At 56.8% G+C, this 14,448-nt stretch overlaps 5 protein-coding genes across 5 annotated transcripts; 3 read left to right on the plus strand and 2 right to left on the minus strand.

Annotated features, from left to right (window-relative positions):
- Positions 1-532: 532 nt before the first annotated feature.
- On the plus strand, positions 533-1,729 carry CGGC5_v007328 (uncharacterized protein; the record flags this gene model as incomplete). The annotated part of the gene is made up of 3 exons (XM_032035891.1): positions 533-548; positions 861-1,099; positions 1,157-1,729. The coding sequence occupies 3 exons, from the start codon at positions 533-535 to the stop codon at positions 1,727-1,729; spliced, it is 828 nt and encodes a 275-aa protein (XP_031885210.1).
- Positions 1,730-2,028: 299 nt separating this feature from the next.
- Positions 2,029-3,666, minus strand: RMD1 (Sporulation protein RMD1; the record flags this gene model as incomplete). The annotated part of the gene is made up of 3 exons (XM_032035892.1): positions 2,029-2,102; positions 2,155-2,506; positions 2,557-3,666. 3 exons carry the CDS (start codon positions 3,664-3,666, stop codon positions 2,029-2,031), a joined length of 1,536 nt encoding a protein of 511 aa, XP_031885203.1.
- Positions 3,667-4,702: 1,036 nt separating this feature from the next.
- On the minus strand, positions 4,703-6,468 carry SCCPDH (Saccharopine dehydrogenase-like oxidoreductase; the record flags this gene model as incomplete). The annotated part of the gene is made up of 5 exons (XM_032035893.1): positions 4,703-4,860; positions 4,911-5,476; positions 5,548-5,893; positions 6,184-6,327; positions 6,414-6,468. 5 exons carry the CDS (start codon positions 6,466-6,468, stop codon positions 4,703-4,705), a joined length of 1,269 nt encoding a protein of 422 aa, XP_031885204.1.
- An 844-nt stretch (positions 6,469-7,312) lies between these two features.
- RPL43 (60S ribosomal protein eL43) lies at positions 7,313-8,200 on the plus strand (the record flags this gene model as incomplete). Its single annotated transcript, XM_032035894.1, has 3 exons — positions 7,313-7,330; positions 7,868-8,064; positions 8,137-8,200. 3 exons carry the CDS (start codon positions 7,313-7,315, stop codon positions 8,198-8,200), a joined length of 279 nt encoding a protein of 92 aa, XP_031885205.1.
- Positions 8,201-11,987: 3,787 nt separating this feature from the next.
- On the plus strand, positions 11,988-14,128 carry CGGC5_v007332 (PHD and RING finger domain-containing protein; the record flags this gene model as incomplete). Its single annotated transcript, XM_032035895.1, has 2 exons — positions 11,988-12,321; positions 12,393-14,128. The coding sequence occupies 2 exons, from the start codon at positions 11,988-11,990 to the stop codon at positions 14,126-14,128; spliced, it is 2,070 nt and encodes a 689-aa protein (XP_031885206.1).
- Between the last annotated feature and the right edge of the window lie 320 nt (positions 14,129-14,448).

Genomic DNA, 14,448 nt, shown 5'->3' on the forward strand with positions numbered 1-14,448 from the left:
ATACTGATCTGTCGTCAATTCTACCGTCTGGCAGTCTTGGTTCTATGACATTCCCCAGACCACAGTTCACCTCCTCAGGTGCAGTTGAGCAGCCCCATATTATCCAGCCCAGGCACCTGAAGGTACCTAAGGTAAGGTAAGCAGCGGGTGTTATTTGATCACCCCCGGCAGGTGGCCCACCCCCCTGCTCCCCTCCACTGTTCCTGCTTCGGTGTAAGACAACAGCTGCCAGCCTCGCACTGCCCAGCTGGCACTGGATTGGCGCAATCGGCTGGTTGGTCCTGACGACAATCCCGTCCCGTCGCTCAGATCACGCTGCTCAATAGCGAGCGACCTGAGGTGCCTTACATACTAAGGTAGTCGCAGTCTCGGCTGGCTCAACCTCCCGTCTCTTCCCCCGTCCTTTCAGATTCGCGTCCCATTCAAGCTTCAACTCAATCTACCCTTAGGTTCTCCCGCTTTTTGGCGCACGCAGGTAAAGGAAGCTTCCGTGTACCATCCATTGTACCTTCCGTTATAAAAAAAAACCACAATGGCTCCGCAATCTGGTACGTTGGTCACTTCAATGTCCTCCTGCCCGTCCACATCCGCGCTCCCTTGAATCAAGCAAGCTCGTAAAAGCTCCGCTCGACATCCGCTGCGAACCCCATCCCCATCCCATCCCGTCGCAACTCTTCCCTTGACCCGTCCTTGCCCGCAAAGGAAAAGGAAACAGCCATTGTCCGGATTGATTTTCTGCATCCAACTACAACCCCACGATATTCGCGCCATCCCAGCCCTTCCCGCGCGTCCGTCGCCCAACATCACAATGCCTCCGAAAAAGATTATTCGAGCTAATCCACCCGCCGTCGACCTCTCAGCCATTCCGCCTTCCCTCCCACCCTCCGTCGAGGAGGCGTACCGAAGAAAATGCATCCAGCTAAAGCAGCGCACGAACGAGGTCGAGGAGGAGAACGACGCGACCCGCGTGCGCCTCGCCCGTATCAAGCGCCAGGTCGAAAAGATGCGTCTGGAGCGCGCCTTCCTGCTCGAGCAGCTCGCCAAAAGAACCAGCACAAACGTGGAGGATTCAGACGGCAGCCCGAGCCCACCTCCGACAGTAGGCCCTCCGCCAAGCCCACCTCGACGACAAAGCAGACTGCTGACACCATCTCAGCCGCAAGAGAAGCCTCTGCGTACGAAACGCGGACACCGTAAGCCCTCGGTCCTGGCCGAGATCGACGCCGCCGCCAAGAACGACTCGCCGAATCCCCAGAGCCAGAACGCCGCCACCGTCTCCCCGAGCTCCGAGACCTTCTCCCACGCCCACGCTGCCGAGTCCCAGGCCTCCGCTCGTACGAACGGCGTCGCGAAGCCGCCCAAGCGCCCGGGCAACGCGTTCGAGCTCTTCTGTAGCGACAGTCGCCCCGCCTTTGAGGAGAAGAAGAAGGACGATGCTGACCTCAACATCGACGAGGAGCTCGCGCGGGCCTGGAAGGACCTGCCCGAGGCTGAAAAGGAAGAGTTCCAGACCCGTTCCGACCAGGAGATGGCCAAGTACCAAAAGGAGAAGGACGCCTTTGCCGCAAAGAGCAAGAGCGCCGAGCCGAAGGAGGAGCGCGAAAAGACTCCAGATCAGGCCCCTGCAGCTTCACAAGATGAGGACGTGGAAATGACGAACTACGACACGGAGGAGCAGCCAGAGGAGACGCCAGCCGCGGACGACAAGGACGACAAGGCGGACGAATAGAGCCGTCTTGATGAACCGGGTTGCTCAATTATCAGGCGTTCAGGTTTTGGCGTAGAGGGCTCTCGCATTTATTTGTACACTATGCGAAAACATCAATAGCTCCAGACATATGGGGCGGGCGGCTTTCAGTTTCTTCAAGTATGCACCTTCTTTGCACTTTTGACGCCGTGAAGCTCCGTTTCTATGCACTGAACTGAACTCCAGGTGTTCTGTGTGTCCTCTGAATTACGTCTCGTCACTGGATTTTCCCATCCCAACCATGAATGAAACCCTACTCCTAGTGCCTACAGTCCATATTGCTAGTCCGATGCATACAAGTCAACCACAATGTTGATGGCCGCGACGACGATTTCAGCCGCGATGAGTACAATTACTGCGCGATATGTTAGCTATGATTAAATAACGGGCTTTCAGGGTGAACTAACCAATCCATTCTAGCTTCTCGCCATGTCCATGACTGAGCTGGTCCTTTAGCACAGCCAATAAGTCAGCAATGACATCGAGTCGTTCCGTCAGGAGACCGACACGCTGGTCCATCTCCAAATAGCTACGGACAGCCTGGTACACCGGCTCCAGTTGCGGCTCGACCCAAAACAGCTCCGGCGTGTCGAGCACGGAGCCGTTGAGGTGGATGTTGATGCGGAGGATGAAGAGCTCGCCAATCTGCATGTTGATCTGGGTCCGGCTGAGGGCGATCTTGCCCGTCAACGCGATCTGTGTGGGGATGTCTTTGCAGGTGTCGACGGTTGAAGCTATCAACTCCTCGAAAAGGGATGTCTGCATCGGGTCAGCATCATGACATTAGAGCTAGATCAGATGGCACGTACCTTGACACTTTGCGCCAGCGCGTGGGAGATGGCCAGCTTGGTCATGTAATTCCTCTTGTCACGCAGCGTGATGAAGTCGTTGTATATACGAGCCTGGTACTCGCGCGTGTAGTAAAAGTTAAAGTGCTCCGTCTCGACGTCGTCCGGCGCCAGCTTCTCCGTCTCAAATTTTGCAATCTCCTTGAGGAACCGCTGCTCTTGGGCCAGCGTCATGCCCCATATCACAACCACGCCGTAGTCGAAGAGGAACACCTCGGGGGTGTGCACCTGCGTGTCGAAGTCGGGATTCGTCTCCCCGACGATGGCGGTCTCGTTGCCGCCGTCGTACCCATCAGCAAACCCCGAGTCGTGTCGGCCTTCCGAGTGCAGGTCTATGAGGTTGTCTCGGTGGAAGCCGTTGTCCGAGACATCGCCCGTCGAGTGCCGCCTCTCATACGCCTGGACGGGGTCCGGCTGCGCACCCACGCGGCGGTCGTGCCTATTCTCGACCGTCTTGCTGTAGTCGTAGGCCGAGTAGATGCACTCATCAATCAGCTTCGGGCTGGCGCCCCTCGTCTTGCCACGCCCCTTGAGGAACCGCATTAGGCCCTCCATCTGGTACTTGTTCGCCGTGCAGTAAGCCGTCACCCTGGGCAACCTGTCGCGGTCCGCCTTGCCGAGACGCGCGGCGTCCCTTCGCGCCGTCGGGTCCTTGATGCGCGTGTACTGCGAGTACACGTCCCTGCCGCTCTCCTCATCTGGGCTCTCCTCGCCCAGCTCCGGCGCGGGCAGCAGCTTCAGCTTCTGCGCGTTCTTGGTGCTTCGCTGCGGGCCGATCTTGGGCACCAGCTGGGCCGGCAGGCTGGGGACAGCGCCGTGGCTGTTCCTCCGGCGCAGCTTGCTGTTGATGGCGGAGATGGCAGAGCTCTGGCCGGGGCTCGTGGCGAGGGCGTTGTGGCTCGTCCGCGGCCGCGGGACGTCTGGCTCCGGCTCTATCGTCTTCGAGACGGGGTTCGGGTTGAATGTGACTGTTCGCGCCGACTTGGGGCGGTTCTCTGTCGTCGGGAGGAGTGGCGTGTTCTCGGTGGCCGAGGCCGAGCCGGCTGGTGATGTTGTTGTCGTCTGATCCATCTCTGCAAGCTTTCTTGTTTTTCTTCCCTCCGGCTTTTTTTTCTTTCGCCTCGTCGCTCAAGGGGTATCACTAAATGAAAGAAAGAAAAAAGAGTCGTGAGACCTGGATGATGAAAGTGGTCGGAAGCCGATCGTGTTATCGCATGTCGTAAAGGGGGTTTATTTTTTGGCGATTGGGTCGTTCGATGGTGTCTGGGGGAGGGAGGTCATTGCTGCGTGTGGAAGCGACAAAGCTGCTGGGTCCGGACGGGTGCTGGATTTGCAGTCACCATGTCTGATGACGTCCTCAGTTTTCACGAATTGGGTGTGCTCCGGAGGCCTGTCTCTTAGCTGTGGGCTGCTGTATTTTGCGGGGAAAGCTGCATTCGGTGCGCCAATTACCCGACCACTGCCGCCGCTGGGCAGCTTAGGTTCGGTTGTGTCGGAGGCACTCACCCACAGTGGGAACCTGCTGCGTTCCTAATCATCACGACTCGACCTTTTCAAGACGCATGTCATTGTGGCCTTCGTCGTTGAAGGTGCAACTGGATACAGTAGTGCGCTTACCTCGAGTCATATCTGAGCCCTTCCAACAGCTAGCTAGCTGCTGCAGCTGTGTGGATAAGCTACAACAACCCCTGAGCTGTCATCATGCCCCTGGCAAACGACAACCTTGGGTTGCAGCTATCGCTACTTAGAGCAAGTTAGGTGCATAAAAGTGTTTTCTATACATGCGCTATCAGTATCAGAGGATCCAGGAACGCGGATGACAGCGACGATCGCTCCATTTGCTAATACTCTTTATAAGAGCCGCCGGAATAACACACTCTTCCGTCGTCCACCGTGCAACTCCTCTCTCGATCAGAGTTTCAATTGCATGCGACTTCCGGACAACCAACCGAGAGCCGAGTCAGCAGAATCGTTTCCTTCACATCATCATGATTCACAGCGGAAACAAAGTTGAACCTTGCGCATGATTACAATTGACTACATCAAGATACATACTTGAACACAATCCGTCTGTTCATCCGTCGCATACAGGAACAACGATCTTACACTACTGATCCAAGATCTTAGTCTCAAACTTGAAGCCAACATCATGCAAACGATCAATGTACGGCTGTCCCAGGCACGCGGCCGTAAAAACACCTCCAGGCAAGTCAACGTCATCCTCCAGCAGCGTCGACGCAGCCTGTGCCAACAACATGCCCGTCACTATCCAAGTCAGCAACTCGTCTCAAGACACCTTCTGGCGGACAACTCACAATAATACATGCTGCCAGTGTACTTGGCACGGCAGTATGCCTGCGGATTTCCAGTCTTGGACGCCTTGTCGGGCACAGCAATTCCACGGTACTCAATCTCGTCCTTCTTTGCCAGCTCCTTATCAGGTCCTTGGCCTGGCTCGTAGACAAACTGCTTGGCCAACGCCCTGAACGGCGGCATCGTCGCGAGGAGCAGACCAAAGAACCCGAGCGCCCAGTGAATGGCGATGCCGCGAAGGTAGCCTTTCGCTCTCATGTACTCGTGGAACGAAAAGTTGGGCCCGTAAAACTGCTTCTCTCGCGAGGGCAGCGACGCCATGAGGCCCCACGATCTTTGGACGATGGGCGTGTCCGTCATCCCGGCAATCGATGTAGTCATCAGTCCCAGGTTTGGGACGTTACACAATCCCACCAACTTGGTCAGCAGGGACTTCTGCGACTGAACCTTATTGCGATTGGGCACTGGCGAGAGAGCATATGGCTTGTGCTGCGCTTTCACCTCCGATATAGAGAATGACTCAAACAGGCCAAGTACCGTTGCCAGGGTACCGCCAGACGGAGCCGAACTATCGAAAGATACGGCGTTAGAGCGACGTTTGTCAATGTTTCAGCGCGCGATGATGGGGACTGGACATACTCTAGCTGATGGATAGAGACCGTCACTGCTGCCGTCTTGGCCGAGAGCTTCTCGCGGACCTCCTTCGTGAGCGACCAGGTGACGAGGTCTGGCGGGGCGGATTCGATACCAATCTGGGGAAACATCATCGCGCCCGTCTCCTGGGCTGCACCTTCGTATTTGTTGATCATCGTGCCGGTCCAAGGTGTCTCGCCGGTCACATCCATGTAGTGCGTGCCATTCTCGGCGCATGCCCTAAAGGCAAGCTCGCCATACTGTGCATAGGGGCCGACGGTGGTGATGAGAATGTAAGTTTTCTTTACGAGACGCTCGAGATCCTCGTCGTTGAGGCTGCAGATTTCGATCTCTGGTAATAGTCAGTTATACGAAGCTGCATATGGTGTGCACGAATAGCGGTTCGCCAAGCCCGCATGAAGCCGCATGAAGGATCCAACCCCTCAGAACACCCGTCATCACTCTTCTCCCTCCCTCGCTACGCCGTGTAATCGCCCGTTCCCATTTTCTTTTGGCGTGCACTGGTATTCATTCTGATGAACACCTAAGGGAAAGAAACGTCCAAGCCGCTTGGCTGGAGAACTCCCGGGGAAAATCAGACACCCGTCTGATGTGATAAGAACTCAAAATCCTTCGGCTCACCTGCCTGCACTCTATCGGAATTCAACTTCTTCAACTCTGCAACGAGGCCTCGAAGTTTGGACTCTGATCGGCCTGCCACCGCCCATTTCAAATTGGATGGCAGGTGTGTTGTAATGTGCTCCGTGACAAAATTTCCAGTGTATCCTACGGGCTATTGTCAGCGCTTGGCTTCTTGTCAGAAGTACATGTTGCATCATCACTTCACAAACAGTTCATCAACTTGCACGTACCCGTGGCGCCAAAGACGACCAAGTCGTACTGACGGCCATGCTGCTTGATCGGCATCTTGAAATCGCTGGACAAAATCACTTTCGAGCTTGTCGTCGTGCAGTAGAAGAAAAAGCAAGAGGTCGAAAGGGAAAAGCACAGTTACAGAAGCCTCAAGGTGGTCTAAAGTCTCAGACATCTCGAAAAGTCATGCACGGCGGCTGCCATCTTTACATATCCCAGCACGCCACGAAAAGTGGCGCCCCCGCGTCCGCGTCTCCCTTCCGGCCCCTTTCCAAAGCATGAAGGTACGGACGATGATCCCTCACTATTACCGTTTCGTGGTCCATTTGGTGACACATTCCTTCGCCTGCGGCCGTTGGGAACGCAAACTTTCGAAGTAGCAAACGGCGATATGGACTCGTAAAGGCATTTGGCCCGCGCTGCCTCGGCCACCCTAGCGCTTTCTTGACGTCCACTCGGACGCTGTGCTTTCCAAATGCGGCCTAGGAGGGCCGAGCGGAGAGGTGTGACGCCGATCTCCCGGGCTGATTGAAAGCTCCGTTTGAAGAGAGAAACCGGTGCAACCTCGCAGAGAAAGGCACACCGCCGCCCAGCCTCCACTCACAGACGGACAGCTCCAGGATCCACCAGCCAGCCGGCGATGGTCTGTCACATGATTAAGCACGTGCGCTCGCTAAGATATTTTTTTTCTCCCGACTGGCAATTGCGATGGAAGCAGATGGCAGCCGAGCGGACCCGCACTTACCTCACTCGAACGGTAGGCTTGCCCTAGGTACGTACTCATTTCGACTTTGGCCCACGAAAAATCTACTTGGGAATTTTCTCGAGCAAGTCGCCCTGAACACCTCCATCGTCGAACTTCAAGTCAACGAACCCGTTCCCCTCACACATCGACAAAATGGCCAAGCGCACGAAGGTTCGTACTGCTCTACAATTAACCCCAGGAGGATTGGCTTCGTCGAGTTCTCGTCATGCTTCGAATCCCCCAACCCCGCCTCGACGACCGTCCGCGATTTGCTCCATTGGCGACAATGGCAGGTGAACCGTTAAGGCATCGTGGGATGCGGGATAAGGTCGACTGGATACATCCGCCTGCGCGACAGCACCACGCCCCGAGTTGAGATCGAGAGAGAAAGAGAGCCGAACGATTCGATCATGCCGCCCGACGTCAAGCTACTAGCCCGAGATGCTGCACCCACAACTTCACCACCAAAATCCCTGCCCCGACTCTGACACGACACAATGGGCCGCCTGCTCAGTGACGACACAGCGAATCTCCATGGACACAATTCCAACCCCCGTACGACGCAATCTCCCGGACTCTTCTCTCTTGTTCGCAACTCGGCGGTGGAAAGCAGCGCCGCATCCAGGCACGAACAGATGCATGACGGAGCCGACGAAGCCATGGCCCTCGCTCAACCTCGCCAACCACAGATGGCTAACAACCCTACAGAAGGTCGGAGTTACCGGCAAGTACGGTACCCGTTACGGTGCTTCCCTGCGTAAGCAGGTGAAGAAGATGGAAATTTCCCAGCACGCCAAGTACACCTGTACTTTCTGCGGAAAGCCCACCGTCAAGCGCCACTCCACTGGCATCTGGAACTGCCACGCCTGCAGAAAGACCGTCGCCGGCGGTGCCTACACTGTTGCGTATGTTCAACCACATCCTTGGCTTCTGCCTCGATATGTCGAAGAGACATCAGTCGCTAACCAGATACACAGCACCCCCGCCGCCGCTGCCATGCGCTCTACTCTCCGTCGCTTGAGGGAGATCGCTGAGGTTTAAGGATGAGATGACGGAATGGTGGACGGCTTCTGCTTTGCATTTTCGGGCGGTGTATGGGAAAACCGGATATTCATGTCTACCCTGACGACGGCCACAATGGAACGGGTCTTCAGTCAGCTGCCAGAGGGACCACTTGGTCAGCAATGAAAAGAACAACTTGACGTACAACAACGTCCCCTCCCGATCGCTCTGTTTTGGTGTGCAGTCGTTTTAGCTTGCGAGGCAAGTATTTCCGTGAAGTGACGAACAGTGTGATAGGGGTCAGTTGAACATGGAGTGGAGACCGGCCGGCGTGGACAGAATGACCAACCTCATCAGATAGCCGCGTGGTCTGGCGGGCCCACGCTTTGTCGATCGGCGCCATTCGTCATAAGGAGGCGCCTACGAGGCTACGCTACGCTCGCAGCGGCACATCTCAACATTCTGATGTCGGGCCAAGACAGTTCGTGGCGTCCCGCTGGGTGCCTGCATTGGACCGAGGCAGCACGACCCAGTAAGGTACTCACGAGAGGCCACAATGACTCCGTTTTGTATGTACTCACAGCTTCATAGTTGGATTTAGAATGGTCTCGAAGCTGTCATAATTTCATGCAATAGCGGTGCCACGTTCGGTTGGCATTTGAGTCATCCAGGTGCCCTGGACTGGCAAAGCGCGGTCGCCGCTGGCCAGCGCCAGGCGGCCAATGAGACGCCTGACTAACACCGATGGAAAAGAGGACACCACAGGACGGCGGGTTTGCACCATGTAAGTCGGTGAGTTCTGATTGTCACCTCGTCCCTGCTCGTCAACACGGTGTCTGAGAGACATACGAGGGACGCATCATTGCTGGCGAAGATGAGATCTTCGTACCTCAAGATGAGCCGCGCGAGAGCAGCCAAATTTGGGGGCTGTTCCCCTGCGGAATGGCCGCCATGGCTGCCGTGTCCGATCGAGACACACATGGGTATAAAACGGTGCATCCGCTTCAATTTACCTTCCCTTTCGATGATTTCACCCTGGGCCATTTCAATTTGCTAGGCAAGGGAAATAACACGCATTTGTGGCCGGGACCGGGACGGGCGGCCGGCGACGGAATCTCAATCAACTCGACCGCAGTCGACTCCAACCCATCCTATCAACTCTACTCGCTCGGGCACACCAAGGAAGAGACGGACTCTGGCTTGGGTCGCAACCTGACGCAGGCCAGACGACCAGCCAATCTCGTCAACCTCCGAGACGACTCGAGGGGCGTCGAGGTCTCACGTGTGCCTTGCGTACAGCAGCCATATCCGCGTCTACCTCGACTTTAAGGTGTTCACCACCACACACCAGAAGAACAGGGCTTGGGTGGTGGACTTGCCTTACCTTGCCTGCCCGCCCCTCCCAGCTGCCCCCAACTCCCGTGATGACAGTGAAGGGCATCCCATTTTTGGAAGCGGAGATGGCACTTTGAACAGACCTGACCCCATTCCAGCGCCAAATAAGAGTATTCACACCCTGCGCCCCGGCTTTTCCCCTTCAGCCATCTCGTTCCGCCCTCGATTCAACCGTCCTCTTTCTTCTTTCTTTTCTTCCGTTGTTCCACAACCCGTTCCTCATCCTTCAATCACCTGCGCCTCCATCTCTCCCCTCCCCCTATCGTCCGGCCTGCCGTTGCCGAGTCTGCGTTCCAATCCGGAATACCACCTCCCACCTCCTTGCGTTAAGGCACCGCCTGAGTTGTGGATTACACCTGACTGTGTGCCTGTGTGCCTGTGGGTGTGTTCTGACGTAAACGCCTCGCTCGCACATCCCGATCTCACTCTCAGGTCGCCTCAACGCAGACACTGCAGACGCAGACTCCAACCTAACACACATTATTGTCTATACTTTGCCCACCCTACCTTATTATTACTTCAACCCACGACGTACCTACCTCACGCTCAGCTGGCTTGAGGTACCTGACCCGAACTGACGTCGCACGAGCCAGGCGAACCCATCGAGAGTGTTTGACTCGCCCACTTGCCCTGACACCACTACCACCGCCCTCTCCCCTCCTCTTCCACACCACCCTTGCCCTCCATCCCCGGCCCACGATTCGTCCAGTCTTGGAGGGTCGCCGCGGAAGTAGAGAGGTTGCAAAGGGTCAGTTAAGGAGCTAGGAACCGAGAGGACAAGGCCGGCAAGCGCAACGCGAGGAAGCAAAGGCAACGCAACGCAACGCAACACACGCAAGCTTCCCGCAGGCGTGTCGTGTCGTGCTGTGTCGTCTGGGTTTCTACCCGCCAAGTCCCCATCCATAGCAGGCAGGTACGTATCACAACTCTCTTTTTTCACTTGCTGCTGCTGCTGCCGCTTCCTGACTTGCCCGATTCGAGGGGTTGCCGAGGAGCAGGGGCCCCATTCACTCATGACTTGCCTTACCGCGTAGCTTGCCCGCCCTGCGTGTGGTGAAGGTGAGGAGGTAGGTGAATGAGGTGAGTGAGTGCTGCTTGTTTGCTCGATGTTGCTGCTGCTGCCGCTGCTGCTGCTAATGCTGCACGATCCATGGATCCTTGGGGGGTTGTGCTTTGCAGCGGCCCTAGTGGGCTAGTCTGGTCCGTCGGGTTGCAGTCCGCCTCAGTCCAGTCAAGTTCAGTCCACCTGGCCCAGTGTCTCCGATGTCCAGCGTCAAGCGTGTGCAAGTCACCATCCAGACAGACAGACAGACAGCCAGCCAGGCACTGAGAGTTGCGGACTGCTGCGGGTGGTGGTGATGGGCTACCTACCTACCCGGGCCGTAGTGTCCACAGTCCAGCAGCAGGTCCCTGTCCAGCCCACTGGGCCACGGTCTGAGGTCTGTGGTCCTGCGGTCTGCGGTCTGCGATGGTGTGTGTGGCGTACCGCTGGGCATCAGCCGGCCGTTGATTGGCCGCGGTTGAGACCAGCTGCTGCAGGCATGCGCTAAGCTCGCAAAAAACCGCTTTGGGGCTCCGGGTCCTCAAACTCTCTCTCCTACAAAATTCCAGGTCGCTCGTGGCTTTCAGCGGCAGGGCAGCGGCAGCAGCAGGTACAGCAACGCAACACCACCCAGTGAAGCAGCAGAGTCCACTTCATCTTCATCACTCAGACCCCCCAAGCCGGCAGTGCGCTTCTCATCCACCTCACCTCTTTCGTCCCGTCTACCAGCTGGCAGCAGCAGTTATCTTACCCTCTTGCCAGGCTTGCTTGCCTCCCTCACCACCCTCACGGTTTACCTTACAGTCCTGGTCTTCACCTCACCTCTCACCCACGCCCTCATCCCATTCTCTCCGTCACCTCAAGCCGGAAGTGCGAAATCCCCCTCCCACACTGGCCTCTCGCAGCTTTATTTTTTTCGGTTTCTCTTCCAGCGGCGAAACATCCCCGAACCGGCTGACAGTTCCTCTCCCGCTAGAAACGCACCACACACCTGACACCAGACCAGACCAACCTTGCCTCCTGCCAGCCAGCCAGTCACTCAGTCTGTCTGTCTGTCTCTCTGCTGCCTACCTACCCACTTCCACCTCTTCTTTTTTTCCCTTTCCCACTCTTCAGCAACCAGCAAACCCAACCCAGTGCAGTGAGTGCGCCTAGCACCACCAACAACACTACCACCACCCAGTCGCCTCAGCACCAGCGCCCTACTCACCTTTGCCGCCCACCTTTGCACGCCTGACAACAAGGCAAACAAACCAAGGTTTCCAGAATTAAAGAACAATCTCTCAGGCTGTGAATTCTGGTGAACATCAAACGCCATATATTGGCCTCTCCCTTTGACGAATTTTATGAATTCTTCAAATCTGAAGCGATACTACCACTGTTGCCACAATGACTGAGCCGGATCAGTGCATCATATGCCTGGAGTCGCTGCAGCCCCCCTCGATGCACCAGCCAGACAGTGCAAACGGGTCGGGTCCTACAGCACTCCCAGCAGCACCAGCAGCGGCACCTCCATCAACAACAGCAACAAAACAAGCCGTCTACCAGCGCATCGACTCCGACATTGAAATCCTCGAAGACGAAAACAATCTGATTGCTACTCTCGTCGGCTGCAATCATGTAGTCCACGATCGCTGCATCAGGAGCTGGGCCAAGAACTCCAACACCTGTCCCATCTGCCGCACGCCTTTCAATGAGGTCAGTCTATCATCTGAGCTCAACGGTACGTATCACCGCAAACCACCATCCCACCCTTATTACTGCAACAGCAACAGCTAACGGCTTGGAATACAGGTCCTTCCGTCGACTCGTACGCCGTCCAGGACAAAAAGCAAGAGCAGGAGTTCGATATCCATAGATGGCTCGAAGAAAACCCCGAGGGGCGAGAAGAGTCGGAACCCGCTGCGGTCTGCCCTGTCTGTGAGTCCTCGGACCACGAAGATGTCCTCCTCCTCTGCGATGGCTGCAACGCAGCCTACCACACCCACTGCATCGGCCTCCCTGAGGTCCCCGAGTCGGAGTACTGGTTTTGCTTCGAGTGCAACGACAACTCGGCCGGCCGTCCGCGTCCTGCTGAGATTTCCCAAGGCTCCGTCCAGGAGGCGCAGGCCATCTCCCACGCCATCGCCCAGGCTGCTCGCTCCTCAAACAGACGGGGCAACAACAACCGACGAGGCTTCCTGCGTACACAACTCCAGGCCAGAAACGCAAGGCGCGAGGCAAGATCTCTCGAATGGGTGGGCGCTTGGGACCATATTGCCAGCCGCATCTACGACGCCACCGAGATCGACCTCGATAACCACGAAGAGGACGATGCTTTCCAGAGCTTCCGCCGGGCCCAGGCGCAGAGAGCACAGATGAGAGAAATGCAGGAACATCGCGACTGGCAGCAGCGCATGTCCATCGCCAGCAGAATGGGCGCCAGAGAGGCGTTTGCGCAGAATATCCGGCCCGCTGTCGGCCATCGCCTAGGTGCCGTCCCCGTCGCCCCTGCAGAAACGACCCCTCCTCCTGCTCCGGAGACTCGAGATGAGCAGCGAGCCTGGGGCGCACTTGAGCGCGCCCGCGAGACCGAGACACCCCCCAACACCCGGAAGCGAAAGTCGAGATCTGTCACGGCTTCCCCGCAGGAGCCCGCACAAGAACCCGAGCGCAAGCTGAAGCGTCCTCGCACTCGCCGGTTGCCTTTGCAGGGAGAGCCATCTACGTCTGCCTCAGCCGCCTCCGGCTCTGCATCCGCTTCTGCCCCAACATCGGCCTCCGCGTCTGCTCCCGTGTCTACATCCACATCCGCAACTCCATCTTCGCCCGCGCCGATCGTTGTGCCGGCTTCGAGGCCTCAGACAAATGGCACCGCAAGCGCTGCAGCTCTTCGCCCTCAATCCCCCACCGGCACAGAGACAGGTCCATCTTTCCTCTCTTCGCTACTCAAGGAGGTCGAGATGAGCACGCCGTCGGAAGACGAAGCGGCGCGGAATTATTTCAGTACTCGTTCTGGCGTCGACCCCTCGTCCCCAGTCACGTCCCCCTCACCATCCTCGCGAAACTCTCCCCGGGCGCTGTCTCTCACACCGCCACCCCACCCCCGGCCTAGTTCCCCAACACTGTCTCTGAGCTCCTACATCGAGCCAAGATTCCCCAAGGCCAACTACTCGCCGACTCGAGCTTCGGGCGATAGCAGCGACTCCGACAGTCGTTCGAACGGCGCTGAAATCCGCCAGCCCCGGCCCCAGCGGCCCATGCGCCACCGACCCAACCTCTCCCGGTCGCAAGACTCATCGCCGACCAGGCATGGCATCACCTTCGAAACCAAGGAGAGAATCAGCAGCATCGTCCGGGCCGCGCTGAACCCGCATTATCGCGCGAAAGAGCTCACATCTGAGCAGTACGCAAACATCAACCGAGACGTCTCTCGAAAGCTATACGAGGGGTTGCGCGACCCTCAGGCCCTCGACGAGGATGCTAGAAAGACATGGGAGAAGATCGCCGCCAAGGAAGTGGCCCGTGCAGTCGAGGAACTGAAGGCTTGATCGAAGTCACGAGTGGCATGGGCATTAGGCGTTCATGGTGTTTGGCAGCGAACCACGCGGTTTGATACCCAACACTTCATCTGAAAGTGGCTTTGAATTTTGTCTCGGCTTAGGACCGAATGCTTTTTTTCGAATAGGGTAGACCCGATCTGTATGCTAGGGGTCTCGCATGACTCGATACTCAACGGTTCTGAGATCGAGAGAAGTTTCCTGTATTGTGTAGATAAATGACGATACGATGAATGGACATAACGACTTTGCTCAATGAGAACTTTCCGTGTGACGGGGTTGGATGTGGCTGGTTGGCAGCCCACTAAAAT

This window comes from Colletotrichum fructicola, assembly GCF_000319635.2.
Source record: "Colletotrichum fructicola Nara gc5 chromosome Unknown KSG_Nara_v1_contig04, whole genome shotgun sequence".
In the NCBI taxonomy this organism is placed as follows: domain Eukaryota; kingdom Fungi; phylum Ascomycota; class Sordariomycetes; order Glomerellales; family Glomerellaceae; genus Colletotrichum; species Colletotrichum fructicola.